Source organism: Chamaea fasciata, unplaced genomic scaffold (assembly GCF_029207755.1).
Source record: "Chamaea fasciata isolate MVZ Bird 193981 ecotype frontalis unplaced genomic scaffold, bChaFas1.0.hap1 SCAF_9, whole genome shotgun sequence".
Taxonomy (NCBI): Eukaryota; Metazoa; Chordata; class Aves; order Passeriformes; family Sylviidae; genus Chamaea; species Chamaea fasciata.
In genome coordinates, this window is record NW_027094094.1 from 12,851,598 (window position 1) to 12,870,524 (window position 18,927).

At 48.9% G+C, this 18,927-nt stretch overlaps 2 protein-coding genes across 4 annotated transcripts in view; one reads left to right on the forward strand and one right to left on the reverse strand.

Annotated features, from left to right (window-relative positions):
- Nucleotides 1–1,792, reverse strand: part of SUFU (SUFU negative regulator of hedgehog signaling) — a 93,319-nt gene extending 91,527 nt beyond the window's left edge. For all 3 annotated transcript variants that reach the window (XR_010722270.1, XM_066191020.1, XM_066191018.1), the window contains exon 1: nt 1,488–1,792. Coding sequence is in view for 2 of the 3 variants with exons in the window: in XM_066191020.1 (XP_066047117.1) it covers nt 1,488–1,663 (176 nt within the window). In the remaining variant the exon portion in view is untranslated. The remainder of the gene's footprint in view (nt 1–1,487) is intronic.
- Nucleotides 1,793–3,637: 1,845 nt separating this feature from the next.
- On the forward strand, nt 3,638–18,395 carry ACTR1A (actin related protein 1A). The gene is made up of 11 exons (XM_066191023.1): nt 3,638–3,775; nt 9,361–9,425; nt 10,297–10,372; nt 11,111–11,236; nt 12,022–12,146; nt 12,409–12,625; nt 13,526–13,618; nt 14,355–14,529; nt 15,390–15,451; nt 15,826–15,866; nt 16,197–18,395. Exons 1-11 carry the CDS (start codon nt 3,728–3,730, stop codon nt 16,297–16,299), a joined length of 1,131 nt encoding a protein of 376 aa, XP_066047120.1. The 5' UTR covers nt 3,638–3,727; the 3' UTR covers nt 16,300–18,395.
- The last annotated feature ends 532 nt before the right edge of the window (nt 18,396–18,927 follow it).

Consider the following 18,927-nt stretch of genomic DNA (forward strand, 5'->3'; position numbering starts at 1 on the left):
CAACCATAGCGAAACCCTAATCAATCCCTTAAGCAACAAGGTTTCTTCCCAAACAAGGGTCTTAGACATTCTTTACTATAGACCTAAATTTCCCTCAACCTCCACAAATCTTACACCAATATAGTCAGTATGTTTTAAACTGTTGATAGAAAAGAAGTGCTAATGTGACTGGAAGCACTTCATGAGTATCTAAGATTAGACACAGGCGTAAAAACAGACTGATCAGACCACCACCAAAGTACTGATGTGCACAGATGACTATGAAATTATTTATATTTTGAGGTCTCAGATTTGTAACATCTCAGCCCACTGTGTCATTTTAATACAATACTCCCCTAAGCAATAAGGGCTAACAGACAAACTTCTTGCTAGAATCACTTAAAAAACAATTCTGTGGACAACAACGGCAATAGCTTTGACTGTCAGAGCACACAAGGAGGATGTTATTCAGCCGTTGCTCATGACTCTAATTAGATAAAGACATACAGGTTGAAATGAGCTGTAAATAACGAAATTGAGCATTTTCTATTTTTTTTTCAAGTGCTGGGGTAGGGACTGGCCAATGTCACATAAAGCAAACATTCGGGGGTGACTTGATCAGGTTCCTTCGCCCCAGAGGAGGAGCTAAGCAATAGCAAAAGGAACTCCTCTTCATGCGGGATTAGATGCTAGACACTTATCTTGATAGCTAAACATCCAAGAACTTCCTTCATGCCACTCTCCCACATAAACAACTGCTGCTCCTGGTGTCAGACACTGTGTCAGCAGAGACACTAAGCAGCAGATTCCCAGTCTGTGATAACACACAGCTACATAAGGCCAAGAGAAGCTGGCACTGCCCCGCGGGCTTTATGGGTACACACGGCATGTGTCCGGCCAGGAGGCTGCAACAACGGGTTCATTCCGGTCACTGCCACCACACTCGAACCCCAGGCTCCTGGCCAGAAGAAAGAGCTCCTGCCTCCTGTCCAGGGGGAAACTCCAGACCCTCACCCTCTGTGGCAACACCTCCACTGAGTAACACGCATTCCCTTTTCATAAGACCTACCCCAGCCGGGGCCTTCATCAGCCACCCCTCACTCAGGGACCCTCCAGATCACCCCAGAAACCCCAATACACTCACCTGTCTACACCTCCCTAGACCCTCCTCCTATTGCCGCACAGTCTCCCCAGAAACCCCTCCAAACACACGCCCTAGGCAACCAATTGCACCCCCAATGCCTCCATCCCCAGACCCGCTGCATATCCCCAAAACTCGTGCATCTCACCCCTAACTCAGGACGAAACCCCCAGTCCCTCTCCCCGTGCTACAACCCTCACCAGCCCCTCCACCTCACCCCGTGCAACGTACCCAGCCCCAGTGCTTCTCCCAAACCTTTCCCACCCACACCGTTCCTCCCAAATCCTCCCCTATCCCACACAAGGCGCCGGCCCCACCGCTCCCCGCTGCTCCACGCAAGACCCCGGCCCCATCCAGGCCGCCTCACCAGTACTTGAGGATGGCGGTGACCTGGAGCGGGTTGGGCTGGTCGGGGTAGAGGCGGCGGCACTCGCCGTAGATACCGTGCAGCCCCGGCGGGAACAGCGACGGGAAGGACCCGGATCCCGAGCCGGACCCCGGCCCGCTCGTGGGGAGCCCCCCGCCCGGCCGCACGCCCTCCATGTCCCGGAGGCGGCTGGTCCCGGCCCGTCCCGGTTGGTGCCGAACCCGCTCCACTCCCGCCAGCCGCTCCTGGCCCGGCCCGGCCCGGCCCAAGGGCTGCGTGGGTCCGCGGGAGGAGGGGCGGGGCCTAGTGCCAGGCCGCGTGAATGACAAACCACCTCTGCCAATGGCGACGCTGCGCGGGGCTTGGCGAGGAGGGGGCGGGGCCCCGCTGCACTGGCGATGTGAGTGACAGGAACGTCTGACCAATGGAAGCTCGCGGCCCGGAGGGCGGCCGCGCCTCTGCCCCCGCCCCACGTTACGTTGTGGGCGCGCCCCCTAGCGGTGTCGCGGAGCCCCGCCATGGGCGGGGCGATGGCCGCGCGAGGCGGTGGCGGGAACGCGGAGCGGGTCCGGGGGAAGCGGGAGCTCCCGCACCTGGGCGGGCCTGGGGCAGGGGAGGGGTTTGTTATTGCTGCCTTTACACCTCCTCCGGCGCTCAACGCACCTTTACTCTCCGCGTGCGTTCTCTGTGTCTGTAGGTCCCTTGGAGACAGCTGGAAGCTGCCAATAGGTGAAGTTTGAGGGCTCTCTGATCGCGGATTGTGACTCGTGCACGAAGCACACGGACCGTCTGTCTAATTCCCGAGTTGCAACTACAACTGTGGTCAAGCAAAGCCAGGTATATACATGTGGATGGTGTGTACGCAGTAGTCCTACACGCTTTTCCTAGAGCAAGGTCCTGCTTGTTAATCTGCAAATAGAAGTGAGCTATAGAGTGCTCAGAGGAGAGGGTGGGTGCTCGTGCTCGCATTTCTCACTTAAAGAGGTGAGAGTTTATTCTAAAAACATTCACCATACCGTTTGGGAGAGCACACATGGTCAAGAAGTTGACAATTTGACAGCCCAGCGATGATCCCCTGATAAAAGAGGTGAATAGTTGGTGTCCTCACTTCCCAGAGTGAAAAATATTTCACTTGTCCTGTAACTGTGATACTGCTTTTTGTGGCATCTGCCTGAGTAATCAGTTGCAGTCAGGTAAGAAGGTGAATGTTACAGAGTATCTATGGAAGGCTGTGTTGGCTCCATACACCCATAATGAGGGTCTCCTGGCATTCACTGAAGTGATACAACACTGGCCTTAATTTAAACCCCTCAATCCTGTTGTACAAAAACTCCCTCTTTTAGACTAGGTGAATAGGGAAGGTCGCTAAAAATAAACATCTGGGATGAGACATATCTACTAGGGCTAAAGGCAGGAACTACAGGAGAAAAGTCCATGTCTGCAGGAGAGATGTGGGACAAGACAGGTGAGCCAAGTCTTCAGGTGTGCTCACTGGCATGGAAGTCCATTTCAATTAATTTCAAGACCCAGAATTTCAGTCATTGATTATTCCAAGTGCTTTTAGAATACTTAGTCAATGGAAAATGACAATGTGTTTATTGTCCAATACTGAAATTCTCACGATGTGCATTCTTTATACTGACACATTTCGTGGTTCTCATGCCTCAAGAATGGAGAGAAATTGGTATTTTGTGGAGGGAACAGATGTGTTATGACCAGTAGTTCGTAAAGATGATCACATGAAATTATAGGACAATAAAATGCTTTCCTTAGTCATAGATCCCCTCTACTGAAGTTGATGGGATCACTTTTTCTCCTTTCCTATTAGAAAAAATTAGGCCGGAGGAAATCTGTTGAGCGTAAGCCAGCCAATTGCGCTGCAGCGTTTCTTGTGGAAATACCCAGCTATATCCTGGACCGCAACATCTACGGGTTTCCCGGCCGTGGATGTGTCTCCAGGATTCCCTTTTTCCGCACTCCGCCTCCCAGCACGCCCCGCTCCTGCGCCGGCCTACAGCTCCCAGCATGGCACGCTCCAGGAGCCAGCCTACAGCTCCCGGCATGCACCGCTCCCAGCGCACCTCCCCGCTGGGCTCTGCGCAGCGTCGGACTATAACTCCCGGCAGGCGCCACTGCGGCGGGAATACATCACCCAGGCGGCGCCGCGTCACCGCTCCGCGCATGCGCCGCCGAGGGCTGGGCTGTTGCTCCCTCACGGGCGGCTGCGGCGGGTCCTCGCCATGGAGTCCTACGATGTGATAGCGAACCAGCCCGTCGTGATAGACAACGTGAGTGCAGGCGGCCGCGCGTCCCGGGAGCGGGGAGGGCCCGCAATCCCTTTGTCATCGGGGCGGCCGCGCCCCGCCCGCCGCCGCCCCCCCTCCCCCACCTCGGCCGGCCCGGCCGCCGCCTCCGGTCCTCGCACGACGCCATACAGCCTCCTTGGGGGCGGGGCCGCTGCCCTCGGCGAGTCGTGATTGGTTGGGGCGACTGGCAGTCACCCGCAGCGGGGCCGCTGCCTCGCGCTGGGGGGCGCAGCCCCCCCCGGTCGCCGTGCTGCCTCTGGCTGGGAGGGGCGGCGCGCCCCCATTGGCTGAGACAGCTGTCAGTCAGCGGGGCGGCCCGCTGCTACCTGCCGGAGTGGGGCGGGACTGTCGCCAGCGCACCTGCGCTCATTGGCAGCTGGCGCTGTCGGTCAGACAGGGCTTCCCCCGGCCCCGCCCCACCCCTCTTTGTGCCAGGGGGACAATGGTGGTGCTGGGCCAGGCCATGGCTACACTCCCAGCATGCTCCGGGGCAGGCCTTGGCCAGGGTTCCAGCGTGCTCCTGGCAGACCGTGGATGGACCCCCAGCAAGCTCTGGGGGTGCTGGCACTTCCCTGGGCCCATGCAGGACATGGAGCTCTCCAGCCAGGCACCCCTCACAGGCCCAGCGAGAGAGAATCCTTAACCCCTTGTACTGCCCCTCCTCCAGTCTGTGCGGCACAGTGGTCACAACAAGGCAGTGCCATTCCCAAGGCGTGGATTTCCGTGCCTTGGAATGCCACTGCTGAAGGATCTGTGCCCAGCACGGGTTGCATCAGCAAGTGTGATGTTGCAGATGGCTGCTCCAATGTGCTGATGCTGCTCGTTAGCACAAAGCAGATCTTCAGTGTGTGTGTGTAACAGCTCTGCGGGAGATGAATGACAGTGATTCCGTGCCTCTTTGAGGTACTTCTGGGTCCAGTTCTGATTTGCCCCATCCATGCTGCCCTCCCAGGAGGAAGGACCATCCAGGAAGGGGTGGGAGGTCATGTCTTGGAAGGAGCCTCCTTCAGTGTACTGAGTCACAAACCCGTGCTGCTCCCTTCTGACCTCTATCGCCAGTGATTGAGATTCTGTTGTTTTGAAGGGTCAGTACTGTGCTCCGTTCTTTGTCCACAAACTTCATTTCTGCTGAATCTTTTTGCCGTGTGATGTGGGTTTCTTAGCCTGGCAGTTCTCAACCTATTGCTTTAACTCTGCATAAGGTGAATGATTGTAGGTCTTCTCAGATAAATGCGGTTATTCTTCTGACTTTTTCTTTATTGTGAATCCCAAATTCCCCTCTACCCCTTGAGCTCTCTGATACAATTTTGGCTTTGTTTGTTTCCCTGGAATCTTACAGCAGAGGGATTTGGGTTAGACATTGAAGGAAAGCATCTAACAGAAAATGAGAGTAAGCAGTAAAATTGACTGTGTTGAGAAAAACATTTATTTTCTTTATTGAAGATGTTTAAAAATGCACTAGGTTGATTGTTTTTAGGAATGACTGGCATCAGCACTGATCCTGCTGCATTGTTGAGTGATTAGCTAAATATTAAAGTTCTCTCTAAGTGTTCTGGCACCACGAGGATGACTTTGTTGAGCTATTCATGTAGTAGCAGCCTATATTTAATTTCAGCATGTCCTTTTGTTATTTAGTGCAATGATTGCCACCCCTACCTCAGACCTGAAGAAGGGCTCATGTGCCAGCAGCTGATTCTGTGTCTTTTTTCATTTTATCAGCTGGTCTTATAGAAGCTAATTCTTGTTCTTGCCTCTCCAATAAACGAGCTTGCCCGTTTCCCCTCCCTGTCCAAGAAGTAGAATGGAGCAGTTGTTGTGACATCTGCCTGGAACACTGGCAGGCTGTGGGCCGAGGAGACTCGTGGTGACACTGCATTTTTGCTACTCTTTGGAGTTCAGCAGAAGGGGAAGTGGAGCTGCACAGAGCAGGTACCACTCTTCCCACTGCTGTTCCATTACTGCCTTTCCTCAGAGACCTGCAGGCTCCTTTGGAAGGTTGAATGTTACCCTGTCTCACGTGTGCCTGTGTGTGGGAAGGTGGGAAGGGGGAAGTGAGATACTGAGCTGGTGAGAGCCAGACCCCCCCAGTCCCAGCCCTACTCTAATATCTCAGTGTGTTCCAAAAGGACATGAAGTTCTGTAGCTAAAAAATTACCAGGGAGGTTTTTTTTCTCTTGCCACACATTGCTCTTAGCTGTATGTTTTCAGCAGGGAGAGCTTTGTAATATACAGTGGGAGGTTGGAGACTTACCTCAGCACAACTTTATACTCTTCACTGTCTAATTTTTAAGAGTCACATTCCTATCTACAGTCCATCAAGCTCTCTGAATGGTTTGGGAGCCCTGCTCAACATAATGCACATGTCAATAGTCCAGCTGTGGCTTAAGTCAGTGCAAATTCCTTGACCTCCATGGAACATGGAATTATCTCTTGTTTGCTTTGTAGTCTTAAGTGGTGGCATTTTATGCAGCTGAGCTGTCAGCAAAGGCTGTTGTGTCTTTGGTTTGTTCTTGATCTTACAAATTCTGTATCAAATAAAACAGTTTTACAACAATGTGAAATGTGCACTCTCCATAGAAAGTGCTACACAGAAGATTGATTGGTGATTTCCATTTAAATTTGAGTCCTAAATGCATCAAGATGAATGAATCCATAACCAACTGGCTACAGAGCCAGTAGATGAGGTATGTTCAGGGATGAGGTTCTGAGTGTCTTGTGTCCTTCAAGACACTCAGAAGAATTTTTAATGAATTTATCTACCTTCACCTTTACATTTTACATGTAGGTTTTCTTCTCTTATTCTTTTGCTCAGATTAAAATAAAAATATAAATAATAAAGCCCTGCCAAACAAAATGGAATGAAAGCCCAGCCAGGATAGTTACTGGTGGAAGTATATAATGTTTTTTTTTTAAGTTTTAATAAATCAGAGTTTGGAACAGAAGAGAAGATGCACGTGTTTTTGCTTATTTGAAACAAAGATGAAAAAACAGGTCTTTAAACCTTCTGAATCAGAGTTATTTCAAAATGTAAACATTTTCCTCTCATTGCATTGGAATCTCAAACTGGTCTATAATAAACAGACCTACTCTGTGTGCACGTATCTTCAAAGAAGTAAAATGTTTTCAAGAAAAATTGAATAGGTCAGAAAGTGCAGTCAGGTCTTTGTAGTGGGGAGATATCAAACAGCTGTTCCTGGTTTATTCCCATGCACTTGGAAACACGACTCTGTTGAAGCCCCATCCCACCAGCACATTCAAAGCAGTCATTTGTCTTTGACTCCAAGTTGGAGTTCTGAACTCCCAACAGATTTGGTTAACTTTGAACTGCAGTATGTAAATCTGAAAATGCATAACTTGCTGGGAATCTCACCAGGACACACTGGGTAATTTTTGGCCTGACATAAGGAAGTTTCAATCTCTAAGTTAGAATAGGAGTATCATTGTTCTCCTGAAACCAGTTCCCCACAGCAGAATGTGCTAGCAACAAGATCAGTCCTGAACAAAATATTCACTAAGTGCAATATTCAGTTGTGGTTACATTATGTTACTGCATTTCATCCAATTATTTTTCTGCAAGACTTGCTACAGGATGGTATTCTTTCCCAGGCAGAGTGTTGTTTATAAGCTGTGATAAGAAGAATCAAAATAGTGATTTTGGTTTAGTGCCTGTTTCACTTTGAAGGGAATAGCCAGAAGAGAGTCTGTCTCAAGGGAAGTCTTTTTAACACCTCACAGGCCACTTTGTCACATTGATATCAGTTAGTGCAGACCTTGGGCTGCAACTGGAGCTGAGTCTCTTGTGCAGAAAGGAAGTAGTTAGTCCTGCCCAGTTGACAGCTTGGGTGTGCTCCTGGAGCCAGCCTGGCTGCAGGTGTTTATCAGGAGGCAAGGATTCAAGCAATCTACCTTTCATATGCTTTATAAATAGCAACGTCTGGTTTGCAGAGTATTCCTGACACTCATCTCCTACAGATGTGTCCTGGCAAATCTGACTCTGATGGTTTAGAGGCAGGAGTATCCCAGCTCTGGTGATACACACACGTTCTGTGCAGAGCCTGACATCCCAGCTGAAACTGCTGATGGAAGTAGCTTGGCAGTAAAGCGCTGGACTGTGAACGGGAGAGGCTGGGGCCACCCCACATTCCTTTCTACTGAGCTTGCTCTGGCTGGTAACCTCTGGCACTGGGAAGGCAGCATCAGAAACCACTGCAGCCAGGGCTTGCCTGGCAGAGCCCTGAGCAACTCATCTGGCCCCAGCAGCAAAGTGAAAGTGGTGATGCTGACCCATGCAGAGGTGGTGAGAAGTGGAAAGCTATGGAGGAGCTGTGTTGCTACTCATTTTAAAATGCTGTGGGGTAACCAAAATGTCTTTTTGGCCTCAAAACTAGAGCATTCCTACTGCAGAGCCCTTGAGAATGAACAGGCATTTCACAGGTCATAGCTTTCAGTGCAACCTCACACACACTTTGCTCCCACTGTGGGCTAAGCAGAACCACTCCTCTTTCTGCAGAAGGGCTTGTGCCCATGGTAGTCTGGGATTACCAGTGAAACGGCTTATCTGAGGAGATCCTATGAAAATCCGCTCCTTAGCAAAACTTGGGTGTTCCTGCAAGCTGCTCATTGTTTCAAGATGTCATTCCCTTTTGCAGGGAGAGGAAATGGAGGAGGGGAAGGAGTCAGCACAGATCCAAGTTGATGGTGTTCCCAGGATGCTTCCGGACAGGGATGAGAGCTGTGGGGCCAGATGCCTGGCACTGACTCCCTGCCAGGGCCTTGCTGTGGCTGGTTTTACCCGCTCTGTGTTTGCTGCTTTGAATGTTGCAGAAGGCTCTTTGGATCTGTGCCTTCCTGACTGCCATCTCTCATCTCCTCTTTGTCTCTTGCCGTGTAACCAGCACATTTGTCCTTTCCAGACCACAGTCTGGGTTGGTTTCCAGTGTCTTTTCTCTCCACACTTCTGCCTCCTTAGCATTAGCTAGTTCATCCACCACTTGATCATATTTTCCCTAGTTTCTTCTCCAGTCTGTTTCCCACAATTCTTTGCTGCTTCCTTCTCTGATTTTATCCGCCCTCCCACCATCCTTTCCAAATCTCCTTGTGAGAGGCCTTGTAGCCTTCATTCTTCTAGTGCCTCCTGAAGCTGGCAGAGTTCAGTTGCTCTTGCTGGGCTTTCTGGAGTGTTCTGTTCCCCCCAGAGGTTAACTAATATCGATGGACACCTGTGCAGTGTGGATTTAGCCTCCTGCACCCCTCACTGTAGCCCTGCCTAGAAAAATCCTCGTTGGTACAGGGCAGTGTTTGGGTGTGTACAGAGCAGTACCAGGGTGTGCGGGATGGTTGTGCCCTGTGAAATGTGTCACTGCCAGAGAGAGTGCCAGTCACGCCTGCCAGTAGCCAAACTGGCACTTCCCATTCCCAACCAGCCTGGAGAGTCAGTCCCTTGGGTGCTTTATTCTTAGTAGAAAGGAGAGGATCTGGCAGTGCTGATGTACTTTGCTACTCCTGTAAAACTTGTGAAGATGATGGAATGAGTGATAAGCTCACGTATTTGTCTGTTGTTTCCACAGGGCTCGGGTGTGATTAAAGCAGGTTTTGCGGGTGATCAAATACCAAAATACTGCTTTCCTAACTAGTAAGTATTCTGCTGGTCTTGGTAACTTCTTAGTACTGTGTACCAATTCTTTAATGCATAGAGGGGAAGAATTCCCCGGTTTTATGAATGGAAAAATGAGTTACTCTTTTCTGCCTGCTGCAAAGAAGCATCAGGGAGATAAGAGCTCTGCTGTTAAATATTTTGAGATTTTTGGGGACACACACATCATAAAAGATTACATCACTTTGTCAGGCTCAACACACAACCAAAGCTGTAGGATCCTTTAATATGCATACATAAGGAAAAGGACCCGGATAAAGTAAAATTTGGTGTAAGAAGTGTGACACCTCTGTATTTTTTTGGTGTGTGGTATGATGTCTTGATTCCTGCCAGATTTCTTTGTAAGTTTTCTTAGAGTTTTGCCAGGAACAGGAACTCTGAATAGTCACTGGTCTTTATTTTCAATGTGATGGGTTTTTTGTGAGTAGGTTTGTGTTCTGAGCAATGTGTTCTGTATGGGACAGTGGGGTATGGGACACAAGTGTCTAATCTGAGAAGTCTGCCTGAGGTCAAGGCAGCACATGTGGATCCAGCACCTCAGACAATTCCTCAGTCTAGCCATGTTCATCCCAGGCACTGTTGAAACAGGTGAGTCCTGAATAATCAGTGAAAATATGTCCAGACTCAGCTGCTTTATGTCCAGCCAGTTCAGAACTATCTACAATCTGTCTCCTTCACCTCTGATTTCTGGGATTAGCTCAGAGTAAACCTGGGTCTGTCTGCACCTGGTAGCACCCCCAGACTCACCCATTGAGAAAGTTGTGGTTAGGACAGAGAGAAGCACTAAGTAGGCAATCCTTGGGTGCATCTGAGCTCTTTGTAGAAGCATTTACTCTCGTCTCTGTTCTAGTGTGGGCAGACCAAAGCACGTTCGTGTTATGGCTGGTGCTTTAGAAGGGGACATTTTCATTGGTCCAAAGGCAGAGGTAAGAACACCAGTACACTGCACTTGTCTATATATCTTAGTGTGCTGCTGTAAGAGGGGGATGTGGCAGCTGGACTGTGGTTCTTTGGTACCATGTACGTTTGAAGAGCAGAACAGATTGTCACTTGTGTGTGTGTCCAAGGTGGAGTGGGAAGCTTCATGAAAATCTTGTGCGAATCTGCCGACCACAGACGTATTTCCCAAGGCCTTTGATATCTCTCTTTTCTTTTTAGGCTACTTCTATCTCCATATGGTTACATACTTTTGACTGGGAACTTTAGAAAAGGACCCTGCTCAATTGCTGTATATCTCCCTGCCATGGGCAGGAAGCTTCTCTCCACAGTCCTGCTTTTGTCAGCATGTTGTGTGGTGACATTTCTTGTGAGCCCTTCAAACTGCATTCCCCAGTAACATCCTATTATATTTTATATCTTGACTGAGCTGGTAGTACAAAGATATCGTACGATCGATGTCTGTGTGTTGACTTTAAAAGTGTTAGGATGGAATATGCTCTGCAAACGTCAGACATAGACATTCCTACTTGGCATGAAAAGGCCTTATCTAGTCTTGGCTTCTCTGGAAGTGATGTTTGTGATGAGTGTTCAGGTTTTGCCATGTATGCTATAAATAAGTTATATTTTAGTGGAATCAAAACTCAAATTGAGTCTGACAGTAAGCCACAGTAACAGTGCTCAGAAGTGTGATTGCTGTTGCTCTCTTGTTCTTCCTGTTTGCTCAGGAGCACAGAGGTCTTCTTGCGATCCGATACCCGATGGAGCATGGCATAGTGAAGGACTGGAACGACATGGAGCGCATCTGGCAGTACGTGTATTCTAAAGACCAGCTCCAAACATTCTCAGAAGAGGTGAGAGACCACGTTATGTAAAGGCACAGGCGTCATTCAGTGCGTGTGTAACACCAGGAGCCTTGGAACTCTGGGAAAGATTTGGGACTTTTCCTTTGCCCTTCTTTCTGAATGTGTGTCTGTTGCTAAATTAGGTTCTTTCAACTCTCAGGAGACACTGCACAAGCATCCAAGCAGAATTTCTCTCCAGATCTGATGGTCTGGCCTGTGTGAAAATCTGCCTTTCACATTTGCTATTCACACTTTCTCTAATGATGCTACTCTAGGCCAAGTGTTTCTGACTTTTCCTGTTCTGCCTGCATATCAGGCATTTCCACTTAGCAATGACATAATTTGAAGTGAGGAAGGAGAAAACCACAGTCCTGTGGTCTGGAAGAATCTGACCAAAAAAATACTGAATGTCTGAGAGCAATCTAAGTTGTGGAGTAGGAATATTTCTGTCTGCTTGTGCTAAGACCATATGCCTTCACCCTTTCTTGGGGTCTGTGTATTTTGGCTAATCTGGCTGATTTTTTGTCACTGAGAGTCATCCTACTTGTCCTTCATGGGTCAGTTACTCACAGAGTACATTTCCTAACACTTCTTCATAACTAGACCAGAACCCTGCTGGTCGTCCAACTTAATAGAGATTATTCGCATCTCATACAGCTCAGGTGAAATTACTCCTTTATACCTGTCCTCTTGCACCAGTGGTTCCTAAAGTGAATAAATAAGCAGAAACTTTCAGGAACACCCCCCCGCTGCCTCCTGGTCACTGCAGCACAGCTCCTTCTTCTCTTTCCCAGCATCCTGTGCTGCTGACAGAAGCACCCCTAAACCCGCGCAAGAACAGAGAGCGTGCTGCTGAGGTGTTTTTTGAGACCTTCAATGTACCAGCACTATTCATCTCCATGCAAGCTGTGCTTAGCCTGTAAGTGTCTTTTGTCTTTGATTTGTGTTTGTGGAATGTTGTGAAAGACCTCACTGATGTCTGACTTACCCCCTTTTCATGCAAGAACTGAAACACAATTTGTGTAATAAAGAGTTTACAGGAAATTTGCTGAACTGCAGACAGAACTTGCTAGGCCCTGTTTGTGTGAAATCTCTGTGTCCCGAGTTAAGCATGGATGTGCTGCTTGCCTGGGCTCACTTTGAGGTGCTTGTTCTGACTTGAGCCTTTGTCCCTTTGGTAGCTACGCGACCGGCAGGACCACGGGAGTGGTGCTGGACTCTGGGGATGGCGTCACCCATGCGGTTCCCATCTATGAAGGCTTTGCCATGCCTCACTCCATCATGCGGATTGACATCGCTGGCCGGGATGTCTCCCGCTTCCTGCGTCTCTATCTCCGGAAGGAAGGCTACGACTTCCACACAACCTCTGAGTTTGAGATTGTCAAGACCATCAAGGAGGTGATGCCTTGTCTTGTTTCTGTGTTTGTCTAAGAGGGGGTTTCTTCTCAAGTGAAGTTGTGGCTTGTGAAATCTGGTGGGAAGTTCCAGCCTACTTAGCTCTGCACCTAAATCCATTCTCTATGTGAAGGAGTCTAGGGGCCACTAAGATGAATAAAGGACTCTCATATGTGGAAAGGCAGGGAGAGCTTGGACTGTTGAGCCACAAGAAATGTTTGGGGAGAGTCCATTGATGTATATAAATGTCTGAAGGGAAGGTGCGGAGTAAACAGAGCCAGACTCATTTCAGTAATGTCCAGTGACAGGACAAGATGCACAAACTGAAGCACAGGAGGCTCTGTCTGAACATAAACTTTCTTTAGTGTGAGGGTGACCAAGTGCTGGTACAGTTTGTCTAGAGGGTTGTGGAGTCTCCACCCTTGGTAATATCATCTGGATGTAGTCCTGGACAGCTTGCTTTAGAGGACCCTGTGTGGACAAGATGACCTCCAGAGGTCATTTGCAACCTCAGCTGTCCAATATTCTGGGAGCGTTATAGTCAAAATCACAATAATCCCTCTTGAGAGGCTGTTAACATGGTGGTGAAGATGGGCTGGCGGTTCGGAATTGGTTTTGCATTTACCTGTGCTGCAGTTTTTCAGGGTCTGATGATACTTTTCACTAGTGTTTGTTTACCCTTTCTGGAATAAAATCCATGGCAGCTAGGGATCACAAGTGGGATATTGCAAGGTAGTTTACCTGCTGTGAGCCTTAAAGGTTTTTTCTCCAGCACATAATACTGTTGAAATCAGTCTCCCAAAAGGGATACATGGATTTTGATCATTAGTGAGAAAAACATTTTATCAGAGGCATTTGGGTTTACCCTTCTCATCTCCCTCTCCCTGACTGTTTCCTCTCCAGCGTGCCTGCTACCTGTCAATAAACCCCCAGAAGGATGAGACTCTGGAGACTGAGAAGGCTCAGTACTACCTGCCAGATGGAAGCACTATTGAGGTTTGTAAGGACTACCCTCAGAGAACTCCTCATGTGGGGCACAGGGTTTTCAGAAAAGTCCTCAGTGACAGGAAATTTCATGTGGTGTTAGATAGGAGGGGATAATTTTAAAAGTCCATAACTCATCCTAGGCTGTTGACTGGGCACTAGAGTTTTTAAGGAAAGAAAACTTTACTAGAAACCTCACAATTTCTGCTAGAAGTCCTGGGTAAGGATGCAGCATGCCAATGGGAACTCTGGGCTGTTTGAGAGCAGGCTCTGATCTAACAAACTTTAGGCAGATCAAGTATGGAGTGTGGGTAGGTGTCAGCTCACTAAATCCATCAGTGGTTTTATATGGGCTTTTTGTCCTGCCTAGAATTGTCTCCTGTGCATTAACAGTTGATTTGAAGAGTTAGGAATACTCCTTAGAAGACTGAGCCCACTATAGAATGGTTGAAAGAGAGGAAATACAAGTTTTTACCTCCAGTACCAGGGCTGGATTTGCTCCCTTGATGCCAGACCTGCTGTATGGGGCTGAGCAAGTTTCTTCATCTCTTTCATTTGCAAATTGGAAATGGGGCCCTTTGTAGGAGCTGTAGTCCAAACTGGCATTCACTTGGGATCTGGTGATGAGCACGAATGTCCAGGAAGCTTCATTACTCTGAAGCTTCACCTTAGAAATGCAGGCCCATCTGTAGGTAGTGAACAAAGCCACATTGTTCTCTTCCCTCTGTCCTGACTTCTGCTCTTGCAGATTGGCCCTGCCCGTTTCCGAGCCCCAGAGCTCCTGTTCCGGCCAGACCTCATAGGGGAGGAATGTGAAGGACTTCATGAAGTGCTCGTTTTTGCCATTCAAAAGTCAGACATGGATCTGAGGCGAACGCTGTTCTCCAACATTGTGCTGTCTGGAGGCTCCACGCTTTTCAAAGGTTCCTGCCTCTCCTCTTTCAGTGTGCTGTGACATACCTGATCTCTTGCTTCTTTCTCATGTGAAACTGGGAAGATAACCCAGATCACCCAACTTGTCCTCTGGGGTGAGGGCTGTGTAAATTCTGCTCTCTCAGGGTATTTGCTTCCTAATTTTCTGAGTCCTAGTCATATCCTGCTGGGTATGCAAGACACCTGCTCTCATGCACCACTTTCTGGGCTTGGAGGGTTTTTACTGTTTTCCTCCAATCAGTGCCTGTGGAAGGACTAAATAATAGCTGTGTTCATTCCTGCTGCTGTATCTCACAATATCTGAGACTAGATACCAAAAAGGACTCTTCTATCTTCTCAAGTTTCTTTAGGTCTGTGATATGTGAGAGTTCAGTGGTCCTAGTCCTGCGTGAGTATCAGCTATGTGTGTGCAGAAAGATTTCAGCCCATCCCCTCAGGGCTCAGTTGGTACCCATTGACCTAAAGATACCCTCTGCCAGAAGCCACTAGTCTGTTATCCACTGGTTGACATCTCCAAATAGATCCTGGTCTTCCCATTCAACCCCCTGTACAAATGGGCTGGACACAAGAGGAATGACTAGGGAAGGAGGAGGTCCTAGCTAAAAACCTTGTTTGCTTAACTCAGGTTGCTGCTGAGGAATAGAGCCCATTGTGCCAGTGTTTGAGGTCTCAGTGAGACAAAATCCTGTTATGTCACTGTCTGTGTTCTGTGCCTCCCCAGACTGGACTCTCTGTAAGATGTGGAATGGGGTATTTGAATAGGACTACATAGGACATGTCCATACTGTTAGTGGAGGGAACTTGGGACTTTGCTGAGGTGCTGACTGCACACATTTTCTGTCTTGTGTAGGCTTTGGTGACAGGCTGTTGAGCGAAGTGAAGAAACTAGCTCCGAAGGACGTCAAAATAAGGGTAGGAGCCATCTCTTGGATTTGTCACTTACCAAGTGTGTTGTTCTGTGACCTTGAAAGAACCTTGCTCAGACTGCAGCTGCCTTTTACTTCAAATCAGAAATGCCTTTCCTGAGACACTCACATGCCCAACAGCATTTGCTGTTGTGATGAAAATCAGTTTGGTTTCATTACTGAGAATGTGGCTCCTCTGACATGACCCGTGTCCAGGATTCTGGACCAGAGTGACTGTTTTGTGGGGATTGCCAGGTGTCTTTCTCTTGGGAGAGATCACATGTGTTTGTCAGGTGTTAGCTGGAGTAAAGTGTGTGCAGTGTGCTAGGAGAAGCAGACTGGAGCTTGGAAAGGTACTGACTGATTCTCTCTTTATCCCAGATATCGGCTCCTCAGGAGAGATTGTATTCCACGTGGATTGGGTATGTACTGCACAGCAACACGTTTTGCTGTGGGACTGGGCTGGAGAGGCACAGCCTGGCAGCTCTCATGTTGTGCTGTGTGTTGGGGGTTGTGTTGCTCAGCTGGGCAATGCTTGGCCTGTTCTTGAAGCAGCAGTCACCAGGTCATGTGGGAGGGGGCAGGTGGTGCCAGGCTCTGTAACACTGGCACATTTGAGGATAGTGGGAGAGGGAGTGGCTGTCCAGAGAGTGTGTCTGTCATGGGTAACTGAGCCTAGGCAGCTTTCTGTCATGGGGAAGTGTCAGGACAGAAACAGTCCTTTAACCCATAACGTGCCTGTCTCTCCGTAGTGGCTCTATCCTGGCCTCTCTGGACACCTTCAAGAAAATGTGGGTTTCGAAAAAGGAATATGAAGAAGATGGAGCTCGTGCCATCCACCGAAAAACCTTCTAGCCCTGGGACCTGTCCTCAGTCTCCTCCGAAGACTCACTTAAACTCGCTTTTCTGAGTCCGAGTGTCTGAGAGCTGCCTGTGTGTGTGTGTGTGCGCCAGCATGCCCCAATGTCACTGAGCAAAGACGACAGCAGCAGGAGGGTTGTATTAGTACTACTAACTTCTTTTTGTTTTCATTTGGTTTTTTTTTAATGGAAAGGAGAAAATACCAATCTAAATTTCTCCAGAACGGCCCATTCCTTTTTCATTGCAGTCCCTTATTTTCTGTATCACAGTCACATCTGTCATTGTAAAACAAATAAGCAAAAACAAAGGGAACAGCTCATAGAAACTGCCTGGCAAGCCAGAAGGGAGCCAACCACTGCAGACTGCTCGTGCAGGCTTTACTCAGCCTGACTGCAATGCCTGGATTGTCTGGAAACACAAAGCTGAGGCCCCATAGCTACTTCCTTCTTCAGCAGTGTCTTCACCATCAGTAGGTTTTTGAAGTTGTTTTTAATATATTTTTTATTAAGAGAAAGCACATTCTCAACCGTTAAGTCCATTTTCCCCCACTGTTTTGGTGTATGAGTGTGTGTATGAGTGTGTAACTTCTTAGCCTGATGTGGGGTCTGCACCACAGCTGGAGAAGTTGGTGATAAGACTTAGTTTGTATTGCATGGAGTAGAACAAAGCAAATCTAATCAGCTATCATTGTACTAGACGGTTATTCTCTCGTACCTTGTTTTAAATACCTTTTCTCCTCTGGAAGCAAGTACCCCGGAATGGGCGTGAAGGCACTTGTGTGTTCCCCCTCAACCTGCCAAGATTTACAGTGCTGACTTCTCGTGTTCTTTGTAAGAGTCGAGGCTGTTTCCCTCCTTCCTGCCATGTCAGGGCAAAGGTAGCATGTATTCACAGCCAGGCGTAACTCTTGTGTACTTTATCCATTCTGGGGCAAAATAATAATTGGGAAGGTGCATTGTAATGTAAGAATTGTTTTATTTATTGAAATGTCTGAGGATCTCTCAAATACTGACCACAGCACCTGGGAATTACGCTTTGGGTCTTCTTTGAACATCTGTTGCCCAGCTGCCCGCTGCTCAATGTTTGCACTGCGCACAGCACCCATGCTTAGCGGAAAGGCCAGCCCTGCAGCACCACCCTGTCACTGCTCTGCGGGGCCCTGCTGGTCGCTAGGAATGCACCAGGAGAGAGGACAGTAAAGCAGACCAGGAGGTCCGTGTGAGTGGCGGGTTTGTGAGCAGGAAGGCTGTCCTGCTGGCTGTGTTCTGCTGCACTATGGTGCCTTTCTGCTCACCTGGCAGCTGCTTTGCTTGTACTGCTCTAACAGCCCTGGGCAGCCTGCAGACCTGCTTGTGTTGGGGCATGCCACTGTTCTGATTTTACTTGTGCATTATTCGGTGCTCTCTTTTTTCCCATTAGTTTTCTGCAGAACATGGCAGTAGGAATGGAGCTGGAGTTGCTTGGTGGCAGTTCCTCCCCGTTTCTCTCCTTTCTGTTTGTTGCCACACATCACCTAGGGGTCACTCTCAGGTGCAGAGATGGGGTAAGAGCTGGAGGATCACCAGAGGTGAGGGAAAGGCCAGTGCACTGCCCCAGCTGAGATGAATGTAAGCAGCAGCCGGTTGCCACTGCAGGAACCATGTTCTTGGGGCTCGCCCATGGGTTTGGAGAGACTTTAGGCAGATGGGTGGGGTGGTCTCTCCCAGCTGAGGCCAGGCTGCTTGTTCCCCTCCCCCCCATCAGAGCAGACTGTTATTTAAGCAAGAACCTGTCAGAAAAGAGCCATCAATGCTCAGCCTTCTGCTGGGAAACTGGTTCTGTTCTTACTGGTTTGCTGCAAGAGGGGAATTCCAGCAAATTCCTCTTGGTTCCATTACTGCGTGCCCCAGGTAGTGCTCTCCATCCCCCCAGCCCCTCCACTGGCCTTGCAGCAGCAGTGCTCTATTTTGTAACCTGCAGTGACTGGGCAGGATGGTGCTGTCTCCAATCTAGCGTTTGTTTGGTCTGCCTGACTGTTCCCTCGCACACTGTCCAAACCATGTTGCCTGGTGGTGCCCAGCATACTTAAATAAAGTCATTCATATACAACACTCAAGCCTCCTGGCCTCCTCTTCCCACATCTGCAAGTTTAAGGAGGTAACTTGTGTTGTCTTCCCTGTGCAGAATTGTTGCTCGGCAGACTCTGCAAGGAGACACGGTCTTTGGTCCAGGATTGCATTCCTGGCCTTGCTTTTGTGGGAGGAGATTCTTGGGCTGCAGCCATGGTGTCCAAATGTACTCTCCTTTATATGCGTTATCCCTGAGACTTCTGTCACTGCAGACAGATGAAAGGCTGGAACAGGGTAGCCTGGACTGAGCAAGGGTGATGCCACTGCTCTTGTGAGAAGAGCTGGTGCCAGCCCAGGTGTTTGCAGGGAGAGCAGTGAGTACAGCTGTGCTCACCAAGTGGGCCCTGGGAAGGTGGCACAGTGCCCAGTGTTATCACTGTTCTTATGATTGTCCCCAGCAGCCACTGGTGTAGGAACAGGACACAACTAACTGAGGCCTTCCAAAGCAGCAGGAGTTAGTGACACCTCTCTTCAAAGGCAGGTGATCCCCTCTGCCCCCTGCAGAAACAGCCAA

What these genes read in the sequence shown, in the direction of transcription:
- ACTR1A (XM_066191023.1), top strand. Translation starts at nt 3,728, where the DNA reads ATGGAGTCCTACGATGTGATAGCGAACCAGCCCGTCGTGATAGACAAC. An exon ending in ATGCAAGCTGTGCTTAGCCT is followed by an intron (nt 12,147 to 12,408) that starts GTAAGTGTCTTT and finishes TCCCTTTGGTAG; the next exon opens with CTACGCGACCGGCAGGACCA. An exon ending in TTGTATTCCACGTGGATTGG is followed by an intron (nt 15,867 to 16,196) that starts GTATGTACTGCA and finishes GTCTCTCCGTAG; the next exon opens with TGGCTCTATCCTGGCCTCTC.